The sequence below is a fragment of the Sceloporus occidentalis genome, unplaced genomic scaffold (assembly GCF_023333645.1).
Source record: "Sceloporus occidentalis isolate IW3139 unplaced genomic scaffold, rSceOcc1.0.p SCAF_10, whole genome shotgun sequence".
Classification (NCBI taxonomy): domain Eukaryota; kingdom Metazoa; phylum Chordata; class Lepidosauria; order Squamata; family Phrynosomatidae; genus Sceloporus; species Sceloporus occidentalis.
Genome location: NW_028316990.1, coordinates 31706933 through 31724781, shown reverse-complemented (window position 1 = coordinate 31724781; position 17849 = coordinate 31706933). Strand labels below are relative to the sequence as shown.

The 17849-nt window shown below is 46.2% G+C and overlaps 1 protein-coding gene across 2 annotated transcripts; it reads left to right on the top strand.

Moving 5' to 3' along the window:
* The first annotated feature begins 556 nt into the window (after positions 1–556).
* GPRC5B (G protein-coupled receptor class C group 5 member B) lies at positions 557–16987 on the top strand. 2 transcript variants are annotated; one of them, XM_089540743.1, is made up of 4 exons: positions 557–800; positions 8180–9186; positions 13382–13494; positions 15236–16987. In XM_089540743.1, exons 2-4 carry the CDS (start codon positions 8184–8186, stop codon positions 15278–15280), a joined length of 1161 nt encoding a protein of 386 aa, XP_089396869.1. In that variant the 5' UTR covers positions 557–800; positions 8180–8183; the 3' UTR covers positions 15281–16987. The 2 variants fall into 2 exon arrangements, with proteins under 2 accessions (XP_089396869.1, XP_089396868.1); XM_089540742.1 differs by having other exon boundaries at positions 8176–9186.
* The last annotated feature ends 862 nt before the right edge of the window (positions 16988–17849 follow it).

Below are 17849 nucleotides of genomic sequence, written 5' to 3'. Positions count from 1 at the left end.
TAGGCGGGGTTTGCATAGAGAGCTTTGAAGGGGCGGAGCTTTGAAGGGGCGTGGTTTTTGTGTGAGCGGGGTTTGTATAGAGAGGGCTTTGAAGGGGCGGGTCTTTGCGGAGGGCGTGGTTTTGTGTGAGCGGGGTTTGTATAGAGAGGGCTTTGAAGGGGCGGGGCTTTGAGGAGGGCGTGGTTTTGTGTGAGCGGGGTTTGCATAGAGAGGGCTTTGAAGGGGCGGGGCTTTGAAGAGGGCGTGGTTTTTGTGTGAGCGGGGTTTGCATAGAGAGGGCTTTGAAGGGGCGGAGCTTTGAAGAGGGCGTGGTTTTTGTGTGAGCGGGGTTTGTATAGAGAGGGCTTTGAAGGGGCGGGGCTTTTGAAGAGGGCGTGGTTTTTGTGTGAGCGGGGTTTGCATAGAGAGGGCTTTGAAGGGGCGGGGCTTTGAAGAGGGCGTGGTTTTTGTGTGAGCGGGGTTTGCATAGAGAGGGCTTTGAAGGGGCGGGGCTTGAAGAGGGCGTGGTTTTGTGTAGGCGGGGCTTGGCGCCCGCGCGGTCAGTGCCGGAGGGGAGGCGGCGCAGAGCGGAGCCGGCCATCGACGGAGCGGTGTCTCGCGGGGCGCCGTCCTTCTCTGAGGGGACAAACTGCCGCCGTCCGGAGCCCGCTCCCGCCGCCCTCTTCGCCCGATGAGGAGCCCGGCTGGGGGTCCTGAGGCGCCGCGGTGGGCTCTGCTGAGCGCTGGGCTCCCCTCCGCGCCGATGTGAGCGAAGAGCAGGACGCCCGGGAGCCAAGGAGGGAGGCAGCCCAGAAGGAAGGGTGAGCGGCGGAGGCAGCAGCCAGCAAGGGACTCTCCCTCCCTCCCTGGAGGACTTCCTGAGGAGCCTCTCTCTCCCGGCCGCAGGGAGAGAAGGAGGAGCCCCTGGTCTCAGGGCGGCCCCGGGGCTCCCTTGGCCATAAGGAGAGACTGGGGAACGGCTGCCCAGAGAGAGCCATTGGAAACATAGGGGGACATTGCCCAGAGAGAGCCATTGCAGAGGAATTGCCCATTGGGAATCATTGGGGAATATTTGCCCATAGAGAGTCATTGGGGAATGCTTCTCCATAGGGAATCATTGGGGAATATTTGCCCATAGAGAGTCATTGGGGAATGCTTCTCCATAGGGAATCATTGGGGAATATTTGCCCATAGAGAGTCATTGGGGAATGCTTCTCCATAGGGAATCATTGGGGAATATTTGCCCATAGAGAGTCATTGGGGAATGCTTCTCCATAGGGAATCATTGGGGAATATTTGCCCATAGAGAGTCATTGGGGAATGCTTCTCCATAGGGAATCATTGGGGAATATTTGCCCATAGAGAGTCATTGGGGAATGCTTCTCCATAGGGAATCATTGGGGAATATTTGCCCATAGAGAGTCATTGGGGAATGCTTCTCCATAGGGAATCATTGGGGAATATTTGCCCATAGAGAGTCATTGGGGAATGCTTCTCCATAGGGAAACATGGCTGGACACTTGTCCCAGAGAAGAACCTTTGCCCATAGAGAAGCATTGCAGAATGCTTTCCCATAGAGAGAGAACCATCGGAGAAGAGCTGCCCATAGGGAAACATGGCATGTACCTGCTCTGAGTCAGTCTCCCCCATGTCTCCCTCTGGGCAAGGGTTCTGCAGTCATTCCCTATGGGCAAGTAGGGCCTTCCTGTGGGCAAGGGCTGTGGCTTGGTTTGGGGTCTCCCGTGTCTCCCTGTTTTGGGGCTTTGGGCGTCCTTCGCTGGACGGCTGGCTGCCCTGGAATACATCTCTCCTGGCAGAGTTCAGCCCCAGCCACAGATGCAGGCAAAACCTCAGGAATGGACTCTTCTAGAACATATGCCTAGAAGACTTTGAGGGGATTTTGAGACTGGGATGGCCCAGGGTTATTGGGCCCCAAAAGGACTGGGTTCAGGGATCTGGAGGGGATCTGGAGGGGATCCAGTTTCCCAACATCCCTTTTGAACTATGGCCCCAGAACTGGACACAATATTCCAGGTGATGCTTGACCAAAGCAGAATAGGGTGGCACTATTACTTCCCTTCATCTAGACACTATACTTCTATTGATGCAGCCTAGAATCGCATTGGCCTTTTTTGCTGCTGCATCGCACTGTTGACTCATGTTCAACTCTTGCTCTACTAGGACTCCTAGATCCCTTCCTCATGTAGTCTTGTTAAGCCAGGTGGCCATATAATAATCATAGAGAGAGAGAAGAGACCTCAAGGGCCCTGATCCAGTCCAACCCCATTCTGCCATGCAGGAAATCTAAATCAAATCATCCCCGACAGATGGCCATCCAGCCTCTGTTTAAAGACCTCTAGGACATGTAAATATAAAGAGCTCCCTACCCTTCAAGAAAAGAGCAGCCGCTCCAGAACCTAAAATTACCATAACTGCACCAATAAGCAAAGTACTTTTTTGTAGAGGTCCTGTCAAAGTGGGAGATCACATTCTCAGTCGGACTGTGCATGATGTGCATCATCTCTCACACAAACACACCCAAGATTCCCAGTGATCCTATGAGACAAAACACTGTTGGATCATGCCAGGATCACAGCATGGACTCTGTGGCTGTGCAGGGATTTAACAACCATATTGCACTGCCATATATATATATATATATATATATATATATATAGCACTGTAACTGGTCCTGAAGCCTTCCTGAAGAGATAACGCTCACTTTTTTTGCAGATGAGAACTGCAGAGACAAACCTGGGAAGCGGCACGAAACTAATGCTGCGCTTTGCTTGCCCCTGGTCTGTATTCTGTGCCCATCTCTGCTTTTGGCCCAGGAGAATGTGGGCATGGGGTTTGGAAGAGAAGGACCTGTGCTTTGGTTGGGTGGCTCTTTATAGAGCCTTGAATGTTGATTTCCTCCCCCCCCCCCCCCCTTTAAACAAAAAAGACCAAGTGAGATGTGAGGTTTCCAGTCCAGCTCTCTCTTTATGCAGCTGCTCCAGGAATAGGTTGGTGACACTTGCTGTGTGCAAATGAATAGCTGGCAGGAGAGGAAGACAAAAGACATCCAGGCTGCAGCCATTGATCCAAATGCTGGTTTAGGTCTTGATAAAAAGCCAAGCCAGAGGATAGCCTCCCTCCCAACCCTAAGTATACTGAAGAAGGTCCTAAGTGTACCGAAGGTGGTTCTGCCTTCAAGGTGCTCTGAGATTCAAGCAGATCAGGAAAGGGTTACATTAAAATGAAGCCTATCCCTCTCTTTCTCTCTCCCAGCCCCAGAGCATCACTGACACTTTGCTGCCACAGCATATCTCCAGAGAATTACCTTGGTGGCAGACGGCAGTCTGGATCTAAGAACTGGGGGATTAGTCTGGATGTAGGACAGACAGAGGAGAGCGGGGTGGGGAGGGGGCTGTATCCAGGGTTGAGGGTAAATGGCAGGGCCAAGTGGGGAGGGGAGATCTGTCAGAGGGGCTGCCTGGAGGCAGACTGGGCCATAGGCTGCGGGTGGGAGAGCAGCAGAGGCAGCTGCGACTATGGGATAAAGGGACCAAGAGGCCATTGTGGGGATTATGTGCATCTGAGGTTGGTGTGTGTGTGTGTGTTAGAGAGAGAGAGGATGCAGCATGCAGGGGTATTTTTCATGGGTGGAAGAGTGTTTGTTCATTGTCTTTTCTAACACCGAACTGACCTAATAGGATAGTCACTGAGAAATTAGCTTAAAACCGTATAGCCTCCTTGGTGGGACACTAAGTGCTGAGGAGGGAAGCTTTTCCTCCCTCTTCTTCTGTGTAGCCTTGGAGTTGTGTTGTGGGGCAGAGTGGGTAGAAGCTTGGTCCGAGACAGGGGTGAACGATGGGGCCTGGTTTTTGCAGCGTGCATTGAGAAAAAGGTGAGAGCAGGGGAGAAAGAATGGTTAGGGCAGCCAAGAAGGTTCCCCATCACAGCTGGATCTGTTTACTCCCTGGTTAAGGGGTTCTCCTTCCATCCCTTTGTGCCCTTAAAAAGCAAACCTTAATGGGGGCTTAACACTTGCCAGCGCCAATTCTCTTCTTTATGCTTGTTTATCCCAAACCCTATAACCAGATTTCCCCCGGATTTGAACTGAGCCGTTGACAACGTCGGTAATCCTGTGTGTGCCATGCTGAAAGATCGGACTCAAGAGACATCCAGGCATTGACCTTGTGGGCTGGGGGATTCTGAGGGTGGTGGTCTCCCAAAGTAGCTTAGAAACATTCACTCTACTGGCATCTGAAGGCTGGCCAGTGCATGCCTCCTTTGTCTGATGGAGCTCAGATGGCAGGGTATTGCTTCGAAGATAGAAGGGAAGGATGAAGCAGTGATCCCTCTACACTCTGTGTATGAACTCTAAGGACCTGTTCAGCATTGGCACTGGGAAGCAGTTCTGTCTTCTAACAGGACAGGAACAGACAGGAGGCTGCCACCACTTTTCACTTGAGGCTATTGCCTCATCCTAATGGCAGTCAGCCCTGCAAAGCCCCCCCTTTTAAAAATGTCACAGCAGTTGTCAGCCAGAAACATTGTTTTTTGCACTACAATTCCCAGAACGTGGGGGATTGTATTACATAATACTTGAAACTGACAGAGGACAGCCTTGGGATTAGGCTCACCCTGGTTATTAATGTCTCTGGTCTAGCATGTTGTTCCCTAATACAATGTGTGTGAGATCAAGAATGTGGTTCCTCAGTGGCGAGGGCTGTATGCTCAGAGGTACTCTTTATTATTGGTGGATTCTGTGGGTTAAGCAGACTGTTTAATTTTTAAAGGGGGCTCCCTGTAAGCTTTCACTCAAAAGGAATTCCTATCCCATTTGTAGAGTTTAATTACATGGTAATGGCTGAGTAAGCCAATCGCTCAATGGAAGAGAATGTGTTCAACCCCCAGCATCTCCAGTTAAACAGATCAGGAGATGAGGGCAGAATATTCTCCACCTGAGTCTCTGCTCTCAGTCTAGACAGACAAGACTGGATTGAATGGATCTACATGATCTGGAGTTTTGAAAAGTTACAGTTTGGACTGTAGTTCCTAGAAGCACTCAGTCAGTAACTTTTCCAAGCTGAGCAGACCCATGGCCATCCTGTGCTGGAAAGCAAAAGTAGGAACTGTCGCCTTCCATGTATTACACTACAACTCCCCATCATCCCAGATTGGCTGGGGCCAATGGGTGTTGCAGTCTGACATCTCAGCTTTTTTGGGAAAGGAGTCGCAAAGCAAGCAGTAAATCAGGACGCTCAGAGCTGAATTTGGAACAGAAGCTTAGGAAATCTGGTGCCCTGCCTCCAGGAGTTTTTGGACTACAACTTCCATAGTCCCTGGCCATTAGCCATACTGGCTGAGCTTCTGGGTGTTACAGTCCAAAACTAAAGTCCCAGCCAGCATGTGAGAATTGTAATCCCAAATTATTATTATTATTATTATTATTATTATTATTATTATCCCAAACTTGGATTTGGAGGGCACCAGGTTGCCTACTTCCTGGTAATAAATTATGAGGCTCTGACAGTTCCTTGGTTAGAATTCTAGGATTGGAATAGACCACAAGGACCACCCAGTCCAACCCCATTCTGCCATGCAGGAATTCACAATCAAAGCACAACTGACAGATGGCCACCCAGCCTCTGTTTAAAACCCTCCAAAGAAGGAGACTCCACTGTTCTCTAAGGCAGTGCGTTCCACTGTTGAACATCAATTACCGCCAGGAATGTTTGGATGGAATCTTTTCCCCTCTAGCTTGAATTCCTTGCTCTGTGTTCTGGTTTATGGAGCAGCAGAAAACAAGCTTGCTCCATCCTGAGTATGATTAAACTTGATCGTTTAGATTTAAACTTGTGGACGAGAGTGAAAAGTTTCTAGTACTCATACTTAAAAAAAGAGGATTGAATCATGATGATCCATTTCCTTCCACCCTCAAAAAAAGTCCGTTGTACGGTAGTTTAATGCTGAACGACTTGCCTCTCCCTGAGCATGGAAATGTGCATCCAACTCAGATTCAGGTTTGGCTCTTCGATCATCTAAAAATACACTGGGGGTATTTTTCACTCCCTCTCTCCTTGTCTCTGCGAGGGGTCATAATTTCTCTTACAGCTGAGGAGGCGCAGAGCGCTCTGTGTGCAGCCTCATTATGCCAACAGAGAGGAAATCGCTGTGGCATTTCTGCCTGCAAAGGACACTGGTGTTATTAATTATTCTGGAATGGTGTCTCTTCAGTGGCCTGATCTTAGCTTAGCTGTTGTTTATTATTGGCCCCAAAGCTTATCCTTTTGTATCTGGCTGGAAAAGACTGGGCAGAAATCCGACTAGCAAGCAGCTCTGGCACACTGCTGCATGTTGGGGCTGCTTTCATTCTGCAACCGCAGCAGGGAGAGGATTCGGCTTCTGAAGGCTGAGTAGAATGTGTGGACTCCCCTTCCCCCTTTGCAGTACTACTGCAGTGCTAATCCTAGGCCTTTTGGGTCCCTAGATGTCTAAACCATTTGTGGTTCTACTGGGAAACTTGAGAATGAATTCACACAATTTGGATGCTCTTCCCCATCAGATTGAAATGTTGCAACAATGGGATCCGCCACATAGAATGCAAAAGAATGCAGCTGTTTAACCCAGAACAACAGTGGACCCTCCAAATGTTGTTGGGTTGTAGTTCCCATAATCCTTTACAATTGGCTATTCTGGCTAGGGCTGGTAGGAGGTGCAGTGCCATAACATCTGGACCACCACATATTCCCCACCCTCATTTCATTAATAAAAAGAATTCTACCCAGCAACTTAATAGCTGGGCATCATTTAGGACCAGGAGTGGTAACTTCTGTCACTCTAGAAGTTTTGGCTTGTAACTCTCATTGGTCCCTCCCAGGATTGCCAATGGTAAGGAACTGTGGTGAAAACATCTTAGGGCCAAAGGCTGCGTTGCTCTAGTGCAGCCTTAGGACCTGTTGGGTTGTAGCCCTTATTCTCCCCAGCCAGCAAGACAACTGGGAGATTAATGGCATTGTCACCAGTGGCTGCTGGTGGCTCCCATGTGGGTGAAAATGCTCACTGGGTTTTGGTTTGAAGTTTAAAAGAGCTTCCCAAGATGCCAAACCCAGTTCTGAAAGTAGGTTCAACACTTGAAGTAGCTTCTTCCGAACCCTGACCCTAACAATCTGAATGAATTGACTGCCCCCTGTCAGGGAAGCATCAGCCACCATTGGCAGTATGGCTTGGAAGGCTTGAAAGAGGTTGGTTTAGAAGATCAGCAACTAGTAACCTCAGGATCTTGGTCAGTAGAAATGTACACACAAAAGAGGAGAAGGAAGAAACACAGGAAACAGAGGCTGGATGGCCATCTATAGGGTATGCTTTGATTGAGAGTTCCTGCATGGCAGGGGGTTGGACTGGATGGCCCTTGTGGTCTCTTCCATCTCTATAGCCTGTTACAGACTGCCATAACAAAGCTGCTTCGGGTCTCTTTGGAGGTATGCTATTTAAATGATGCATGGGTCCTAAGAGTCTGGAGGTTGCGCCAAAACCACACTCCATTCCTAAGCACTGGAGGGCAGCTTTGGTGCAGCTTCCAGATTCTTAGGATGCATGCATCATTTAAATAGCATACCTCCAAAGAGACCCAAAGCAACTTTATTTTGGCAGTCTGTAACAGGCCTATGATTCTGTGAATCTACCTGCCACATCTAAACTGGTGAAACTGGATTGTGTGGCTCAGTGAACTACCTGCTGTTTCGAGTGAGTGAACCCCACTTTCATATCCTGTCTGTGGCACGCAATGTTCTTTCTGTTACAATAACAACAGCAAAAATAAGTTTCCCCTGAGATTTCTAAATCATGCTGCAAAACTGAAAGAGAGCTGGTGAGGGGAAGAGGGACCAGAACTACTAGGACTGAAAGGGTTGTAGACTCAGTTTTGGTACTGAAAACAAATCCCTGGATTGAGCACACACTGGGATACACACTCCCTTCCTCCTTAATTCCAACCTTCGGTTCACAATCTTCTGTCTTCCAAACCTGAAGTCTGCATGACTGTGGATTAGGTAATGGAGGTACTCTAGAACAGATCTTGGTAATTCACCAGTGGTCCAAAAAGTAGTTTTTCAAAGTGCTACTTTAAAAAGTATAGGAAGATGAAGAGAGTAAAAACAACACCCTCTAACCCTTGTATTTTATCTCCTTGTCTTATTGTTCCAGACAGAAAAATGCCTGCTCTCCCAACTTGTGGCATTCTTCTCCTCTTTGTGATTGGCTATGGGTCCTCGGAGAACTCCAGTACCTCAAGAGGATGCGGACTGGATATCCTTCCTCAGTATGTGTACCTGTGCGATCTGGATGCTATCTGGGGGATTGTGGTGGAAGCAGTTGCCGGAGCAGGAGTGTTGACAACGCTGCTTCTCATGCTGATCTTGCTGGCGAGGCTGCCATTTATCAAAGAAAAAGAGAAGAAGAGTCCCCTGGGGCTGCATTTCCTCTTCCTTTTGGGGACTTTGGGGCTCTTTGGCTTGGCGTTTGCATTCATAATCGAAGAAGATGAGACTATCTGCTCAGTCCGCAGGTTTTTGTGGGGGGTTCTATTTGCACTGTGCTTCTCATGCTTAGTCGCTCAAGCTTGGAGGCTCCGGAGACTCGTCCGCCATGGCAAAAGCCCATCTGGATGGCAGTTGGTTGGTGTGGCCATCTGCCTTTCTCTGGTCCAAGTTATTATTGCAACAGAATGGCTGATACTGACCATTGTGAGGGACGGGAAGCTGGCCTGCCACTATGAGCCTATGGATTTTGCCATGGCATCCATCTACGTTATGTTTCTGATGGTGGTGGTTCTGAGCTTTTCATTTTTCACAGTTTGTGGAAAGTTCAAGAAGTGGAAGAAGAATGGTGTGTGCCTCATGATCACAAGCTTTTTCTCAATCCTCCTCTGGGTTGCTTGGCTGGCAATGTATCTATATGGGAATAAAGAACTTGGGAGAAGGGACCAATGGCGGGATCCAACACTTGCAATTGCGCTGGTGTCCAGTGGTTGGGTGTTTGTGATCTTTCACGCTATCCCAGAGGTTCACTGCTCCATCCTTCCATCCCAGCAAGAAAACACACCTAATTATTTTGACACTTCACAGCCGCACATGCGCGAGACTGCTTTCGAGGATGACTTACAGCTTCCAAGGAGCTATATGGAAAACAAAGCCTTTTCACTGGATGAGAATGCAGGTAAGACTTTCACCATACATTTTCTTCTAGTTGTTTCTTGAGAAAAAGCGTGTGTGTGTGTGTGTATAGGGATTCCTTTGATAATGAAGTGGTAAAACACGAATACAGTTTTAAGGCAGTAGCCATGTTAGTTTCTTTAAGCATAAAAAGGAAAGGTGGGGTGGGAGAAGTAATCTAGCAGCATCTTTAAGGTTACTTAATGTATATGATGCATACAGCTCCTGTGGATGAGACATCTCCAACAACTGCTGTTTTCCACTGCTCTGCTTAAGTCTTATAGATGCATGCCCATGTTCTCCCTAACAGAGTTTATCCATCTGATGTGTGGTCTTCCTCTCTTTTTACTACCTTCTTTTTCTAGCATTATTGTCTTTTCTAATGAGTCATGCCTTCTCATGATGTGGCCAAAGTACAAGAGCCTGAATTTGATCATCTTGGCTTCTAGGGTTATTTCAGGCTTGATCTGTTCAGTGCCCCATTTGTTTGGCAACCTCCCTGCCCAAATTGTCTAAGAGCCATTAGCATAACGCTATCTATAATAATTGTTTAAGACCAAGTAAACTTCAGCAGGACAAAAGCAAAGCCACTGTGGAGTAGAGATTGTTGGGCTAGGACTGGATACAACTCCCTTGTAGGCCATGAAGCTCATTGGGGGACCTTGGGCCAGGTGTTATCTATCAGCCTGGCCTACCTCACAGAGCTGTTGTGGGGATGAAAATGGGCAAGAGGCCCACATAGTTTCTATCAGCCCCACCTTGCATCAACAGTGATAAAGAAATATGTGAATTGTAGTCAAATACCATTTGGGCGGACTAGCTTCTTCCCTGACATCCACAAGTAGGATACTTACCAAACTAATAATCAGAATGGGGTGTTTTGAAAGTGATGTACCCCAAGCAAGAGCCACCCATTTTGTAGCCCCATGACCTTTGGTCTTTTGTATGGGATGTGAGCTATTTTCAATATAAAAGGTGTACAGTGCTGTCTTGCTACACAGCTCCATCTGTAGCGCATAGCAGTAGGTTAGGAGCACTATGTGCCCCTGGGCCACATTGATTGATTTGCATCGACTGTCGAATTGTAAGTTAAGTTAGATGCACCACAGCACTCTGGCTTTTTGCAGTGACGAAAACTGAGCATGCTTATTGGGACCAAGCATGTTATAGGTCACTACAGTCAACTTGCCCAATCAGATTACAAGTAGGCAACCATGGCAGGATTCCATAAAGATTATTCACGGCTCACCTGCATTGAACCCTTGAGCGATAAGGTTTAAAGGACTGTCTGATAAAAAAACATATCCTAGTCTTCTTCCCCACTCCACCTTTAACTCTTCTGCTGAGGAAGATGACATGGGGGGGGGGGGAGCTGTTCTTTCAGTATTTGGGACAAAGGCCTAAGATGAAGCAATTGTTACTTGAGAAATGTGAGGTCTTTTGCTCCTCTCTCATTTTCTTTATTTACTTCTTGCTACTACTGGTCCCCTTAAATTTAAAATGTGAACATTTTAGCAAAGCGTTTTACCTGCTATTTTGCAAAGACAGCTTATCCTAGAAAATGCTGGGAAGTGTTCCTCCTCCGTACTTTAGCTCTGCTGAGAGACCAGCTGCATGTCTTCCCTCTGCTCCCAACTTCCCATCAGGCTGCAGCAAAAGGAAAGATGGACAAGCTGGGCCCCTCTCCATCGACTCTAGAATCATAGAATCCTAGAGTTGGAAGAGACCGCAAGGGCCATCCAGTTCAACCCCATTCTGCCATGCAGGAACTCTCAATCAAAGCATCCCTGACAGACAGCCATCCAGCCTCTATTTAAAGACCTCTAAGGAAGGAGACTCTACTTAGAGACCAACTCCCTTTTGCTTCCTCTGAATTGGTTCATGCAGGCTATCAGAGGATGGAAGCAATTTTGAGAACTGCATGTTTTCCCCTTATTTTCCCCATCCCTTTTGTCTTTTGTGTTTTATTTTAGGAAGGGATGCCCTGGGTGTCTCCCAAGGCATGTGGCTTGGAGGTGAGGGTGCCACTCAGCCGGGTGTCACCCCTCTTCTGGGGTGCCACCCGGTGCCATCCGCATCCCCTGCACCTACCTAGTGATGCCACTGATCCCATGTAGTTTGTAATTCTGTGTCTGCTACTGATAGTTTGTGCTTAGCTCAGCATTTCCCAACCTGGGGATTCCAGACATGATGGAGTGCTGCTATGTATGCTGGCTGAGGATGGTGGGAGTTAGAGTCCCAGAGGGCCCAAGGTTTAGGAAAGCTGGCTTAATATACAAGCTGAACTTTCTGTTGTTTTTGGACACAGCCCTTGATGAAGAAAGCATTTTTCCTCTCTAGAGACATGCTGAAAAATAGACAATTGACCTCAAATGTCGCATGCTTGTGAGATTTAAAGCCCGTTACTGAGAAAAAAAGTGTGCACAAATAGCGCACGTATTTTAACCTGGGATCAGCTAATGTGTAAAATGGGAAGGGTGCATGAACACATTGTAGTAAGAGGGGAAATGCTACATAAATCATAGTAGATTGTGACAATACATTGTGTACGTAAGGAAATATTCATTAAAATGTACACAAGTTTCCTTACATCGAGAAGGCAATACAATGCAAAACAAAAACAGGAAGAAAATACAGGTGGAATTTGGAGCAAATGAACTTGAGACTGAAAGTGGGAATTCTCACAGATCTAGTCTAGTTTAGTGCTGTGTTCATGCGCAGATCATTTGGGTCAAATATGCCTCTCTCTTCTTCTGGCAGGGCTAGCAGAAGGAAAGAGATGCCAGGTATTAGGCAAACTGAACTGAATCTACTTTATTCCGTCTTCCCAACTCCTTTCTCCTTACATGCGTAGCATTAAAATAATCGCAAATCCCTCCCATACCAATTTAGTTGAACATTAGTTTATAACAGGTTGTGGCTAAGGACCAAAACAAACTCTGTGTGATGTAGGATAACTGGGAGGCAAAGTGAGATGGCCAGCTCTGGCAGATTTCAGCTGTCATGAAATGGATGGAAAGGAACAAAATAATCTGATTGACCCAATTCCCTGCCTTGACTTTGAAAGAGGGAAATACCACTTGCTGCTCAGCCTCAGGCAACAAAATATGATGTGCCAAACCAGGTTCTGTGAACAATCATTTAAATAGATTGCCATTTGACTGCGCACTTGTTGATGGCACAAAGAGAGTTGAATGGAGTCTGTTTTCTGAGTAATTGTCACACTTCTGTTGGCATCAGAGAAATCTCTTTTCTATAGATCTGATGAACATCTTAAAGTAAAACTCTGGAGTTGTTGCTGCATACCTTCAAGTCGTTTCCAACTGATGGTGAAATCCTAAGGCAACCTTGTTATGGGGTTTTCTTGACCCATTGGTTCAGAGGGAGTTTGCCTTTGCCTTATTCTGAGGCTGAGAGTGTGGTTTCCAACACTGAGTGAGGATTTGAACAGAGTCTCCAGAGTCATAGTCCAACACTCAAGGCTCTTTATAAAGGCTTTTTACATCACACTGGCTGTACATGTTACAAAATAACCTATAAATATATAAATAATGCAAAAGAGAATATTGCGTCCAGTTCTGAGCACCACAATTCAAAAAGGATGTGGAGAAACTGGAGCCATGTGTCCAAAGGAAGGCGACTAAAATGGTGAAGGGTCTGGAAACCATGAAGCCCTATGAGGAACGACTCAGGGAGCTGGGATGTTGAGCCTGGAGAAGAGAAGGTTAAGAGATAATATGATAGCCCTGTTTAAATACTTGAAGGGATGTCTTGTTGAGGAGGGAGCAAGCTTGTTTTCTGCTGCTCCAGAGACTAGGACCCAATGGAGCAATGGATGCAAGCTGCAGGAAAAGAAACATTAGGAGGAACTTCCTGACAGTAAGGGCTGTTCAACAGTGGAACACACTCTTTCCTGAGAGAGTGGTGGGGTCTCCTTCCTTAGAGGTCTTTAAACAAAGGCTGGATGGCCATCTGTCAGGGACGCTTTGATTGTGATTTCCTGCATGGCAGAATGGGGCTAGACTAGATAGCCCTTGTGTCCTCTTCCAACTCTACAATTCTATGGACTGGAGGACTGCCAATTCCCACCCCTGTGTTGGAAAAGGCTTTTGGGTTTTGCAGATGCTAGAAAGCCAAAAATGCTGTCCTTAATCTCTCTTTTTTTTCTTAATCCTCTCCACCTCCTCCATTATTTGCAGCTTTACGGACGGCAGGGTTCCGCAACGGCAGTTTGGGAAGTCGTCCTAGTGCCCCTTTTAGAAGCAACGTCTACCAGCCCACTGAGATGGCAGTTGTCCTGAATGGTGGGACTGTAAGTATCAAAATAGGATGCTTGGAGAAGCTGGCTTTTTAGGGCCAATGCCCAGCCTCAGATTTCAGTCTAGAACTTTATCTTGTAATATCCCCTGTGAATGGCAAGTCAATGAAATGAGGATGATGGAATTTTAAACTTATCTCTTCTTGTTTTAAGGAGTGGGGTTGTCTGATTTAAAAGAACCCTCCTGGTTCCTCGGAAAGGCCCTCTCCATCACTGACATTGTGCATTGCCAGCTTTCTGAATGAAGCATTTTTTTCTCCTGCTGAACTCTGAGCATTGGTTAAAAATGGTTTTGCTTCCAAAGGACAGAGAGAGAGAGAGAGAGAGGAAGATTAAGAGAAATAAGTCTAAAGGAGTTCACTTGGCGAATGCTATCTGTCCTGTTAATCTGCAGCCAGGTCAACATCCAACATGGCTTAGAGAGAGATTCGCAAGGCAAACAGCCTCCGTAAATCTCATTTGCGTTGTGTATGCTTAAATGCACCTACATAGACCACTGGTGCGGCTCTCTCTCACTCTCCATCTCCAGTTTTGCTAACTAAAAGAAAATGCTTACCTCCACCATTTTAATTTCCACCACATATATACATTGGTGCTGCTTGAAACGGCCGCTCATGAGTCAGCTTGCTCTCCTTGTAAGATGGAATTGTGCTATTTGGGCATGTTTTTTAAAATCTCCACCAATTCCATAAGGCATTCTGCACTCTCTGCCCCGGTCCCCCTTTTTAAACAGCGCAATGAATGTGCGATCTCATAATCAGTCTTTTCTAGCTGGATCCAGGCCACCCTACTGCTCACTCGGCAGGAGGGGAGTATCGCAACGGTGGATAGAGCCAGGGCTGGCCAGATTGGCATGTGTGTTTACCCAGCTGGAAGGCAGCTCAGAAGCAGCTCGCAGCAGCTAATACTGCTCCAAGCTAATACCGTTCTGAGCCGAAGTAAGCCCTGCACCCTGCTCTCTGAGCCCCCTCCCTTTGCCACAGTTTAGTTGGTTGCACTGGCTGCAGCAACCTGGCTTGTGGGTACTGCACCTGTAGTACATCCACACTGCAGTTACAGCAGTTTGATGCCACTTTGTTTGCAATAGTTCTATACCACTGAATCCTGGGATTTGTTGTTTCGAGAAAGTACTTAGACTTGTCGGCTGGAGAGTTCTAGTGCTGTAGTTAAAGGGAATTCTAAGTACCAAATGATGCATCCTAGGATTCTGTACAATGGCTCCAGGGCAGTTAAAGTGATATTGGGAGCTCCTAGTTTCCCCATTCCTACAATATTATATCATAAGAGACAACATTAGACTGGGCAACTCCACATAAGAGTTAGGTTTCAAAACTGGAGAACTACAAAAAAAGAAGCTTGTGTATCTAGGTACATTGTATACACAGATGTACATGCTATACTACTTCCACATTTTAACCGAGGGCTTGTGTGATTTGAGCGCTCCTTCAAATGTAACCCAGGGGTTTTTTTGCAACATGTAGAAAACTGGTATATGTTGGGAAAACTTAAGCTAGAACCTTAGTTCTCGATCTTTGGCTCTCCAGATGTTTTGGCCTTCAGCTCCCCAAAAGGTTTCAACCAGCATGGCCAATGGGCAGAAAGTCCAAAGCATCTATAGGGCCAAAAGTGTAGAGACTCTGGGCTAGAATGTATGTAATATAACCTTTCTTAAAAGCAGTGATTTCTCAACTGTTTAGAATGCTTAGTTATATGGATGTGTTATCCTTATTTCCAGATTCCAACTGCTCCACCAAGTTACACTGGAAGACACCTATGGTGAAAGAGCTTATAGGATGAGAAAGAGAGCGAATCCATTAACAGATTTTATTCCCCAGCACTGTGTTTCTTTCTGTGGGAAGGAGCCAATAATACTATAATACAGGAGAGCAGAAAACCCACCTGGGATCATGGGAGTCCTAGAACTAATAGCTTTTAAATAAATAAACAAACAAATAAATACGTGAGCACTGTTGAATTGATAAGCTAACCACAAAAGCAAAACCTCTGCAGTGAAAGATAAGCTGAAACTAAAATTTGAAAATAGATGTAGCACATTCTGTTTTAAAAAGATATAGGAGAAAGGAGAGGTGGCATGTTTCAGATGGCAAGGCAGGTGTGCTAGGTGATCCCGGACTTTACGTGGTTGTCCATCATTTTGACAACGGCAAAAACAAAGCCCATAATGCCAGAAGAGATGCTCCCACTCCTGAGCAGGTTGTCTTTCAACTTCATCTGTCTCCTTTGGAACAAGCAAAGTCCCTTTGAGAAAGCCCACTTCGCTAGAATGAGCTTTACTCCCTCGATGGGACCTTTTCAATGGATACCTTACTTCCCAGTAAAGCAAATGGTATCCATGGTTTATCCTCACGTCCTATGTATTGGTTGGGTTTCTTAAGATGAGCTTTGGGGGAGAAAACCCAGGGTGTCCCTCTGGGAATTCCCTTAAAAATCGAAGTTGGCTCATTTTTATGCCACCTTCTTTTTAAAAGCAAGAAGGAGAAAAAGGAGGAGAGTGCCCCACAGCAGCCTTTGGTCATGACTGCTGGCCTGCTTCCTTTTCCAGGAATCACAGCAAGAAGCTACATTATAAAAATGAGGCACTAAAGAGGTGTGGACATTTTTTTGCTCTGCCTCTTTTACCCGATGTCAAAGTTACTCTTAAGAGGGACACAACATGTTGTTAAATTGAACCATTGGGAGCAGGAAGAAAATGCGGGTCCTCAGTATGTGAGGAGCAGGAAAAAAGGGACACATGGCCTACCTCAAGTCCCAGTGCCCTGAGCGGAAAGGACACACACTGTATCTTTCCCAAAACTGATTTTCCCCATCCCCACGTCATGGATCACAGCAATAAGGTGTTCTTTGAAAGTGAGAAATGTTCAGGTGCCTCTTGATGGGGGCCCCTTAACTTGTATCCAATAGATCCCCCTTTGCTTGCTGCCACCCTCTCATCACCAGTTTAACACTGAAGCCTCATTGACTGCAATGGTTTGTGCATTTTCTTGTATGTTCTTTTAAACAAAACAAAAAAATGGGATTATTTTCACATGGGTGCTTGGGAAAGAACTGTCTTTTCCCCCCCAAAGGTTCCCATGTTCTTGCTGCCTTTTCACGTTTCGTGATTTTAATTCTATTTGGCGAACCATTCCTTCATTGTTTAGCACTGAATACATATCGGGCATGTGAGCTGTCATTTGCATCATCTGTGCTGGCCAGCATTACTCTCTTGCTTTCCCAGAGACTAAATGCAACTAAGGAGTGTGTGTGTGTGTGTGTGTGTGGTGCATTACATGAGGTAGTAAGACCATTCTTTTGCATCTGTCCTAATAAATATATTCTATTTTCATTAATAATGTATAAATAAAACAAAGTAACTCAGTAGGTTTGCAAGGTGACTCAATGCACCTTGCAGGGAGAAAGCAATACGTTTTGATCTGGGAGGAGGCCTCCAGTTCCCCTTGTACCTAACTTTTTTACTTTAGTACTTGATCTTGGTGGCGCAGTGGTTAAATGCCTGTACTGCAGCCATTCACTCGAAACCACAAGGTTGCGAGTTCAAGACCAGCAAAGGGCCCAAGCTTGACTCAGGCTTGCATCCTTCCGAGGTCGCTAAAATGAGTACCCAGACTGTTGGGGGCTAATTAGCTTACTTGCTGTTCACCGCTATGATCTTTGGAATAGCGGTATATAAATAAACCAAATTATTATTATTATTATCTTAAATTTTGGCCCAGTTATCATTATCTAGGCAGCCCCTCTTTGTACTGTGTTACAGGACTCATTCAAGCTAATGCTTTTGTATAATAAACAACACACACCTATTATTCCTTGCACAAAAATATCAGCATGTTGAGGAGAAGGGTTCTATCCTAACATGCTACTTTTCTAGAAGCATGTTTCCCCCCCACCTCCATAAAACAATTCTATTGTATGATCTTGTAGACCAGGAGCTACTCTTAGATTGAGATAAACAGCAATACCATTTACCACCTTTGTTGGTATGTAGCACCATATATTCCTTGAAGAAGGGGATCTGATCATGGATATGCATATCCTAGTTACATCAAGGCTGGAAAATAGTAACATTGCTCTTGGGGCTGATCTTGGAGACTGTTTTGAAGCATCTACAGGCTCAGACATTTGTACTAACTTCATGGGCGTCTGATTTGTTGGGGGAAGAGCCTACCTCACTGGTAGAGCATCGAGTTTCAGTCTCAGGTCTCTCTGTTTCAGAAAGACTGGATCAAAATTGCTGTGAGGCGGGGAGGCAACCACCTGCAACATTGGAGAGCCAACTCAAAGTAGACAATACAGGGTCAGATAAGCAGATAGCTTGATTTAATATGTTT

Bases quoted from the DNA above. Each gene is read 5' to 3' on its own strand.
- GPRC5B (XM_089540743.1), top strand. From the start codon at position 8,184: ATGCCTGCTCTCCCAACTTGTGGCATTCTTCTCCTCTTTGTGATTGGC. The intron at 9,187-13,381 runs GTAAGACTTTCA...CATTATTTGCAG, and splicing joins TTCACTGGATGAGAATGCAG to CTTTACGGACGGCAGGGTTC. The intron at 13,495-15,235 runs GTAAGTATCAAA...CCTTATTTCCAG, and splicing joins TTGTCCTGAATGGTGGGACT to ATTCCAACTGCTCCACCAAG.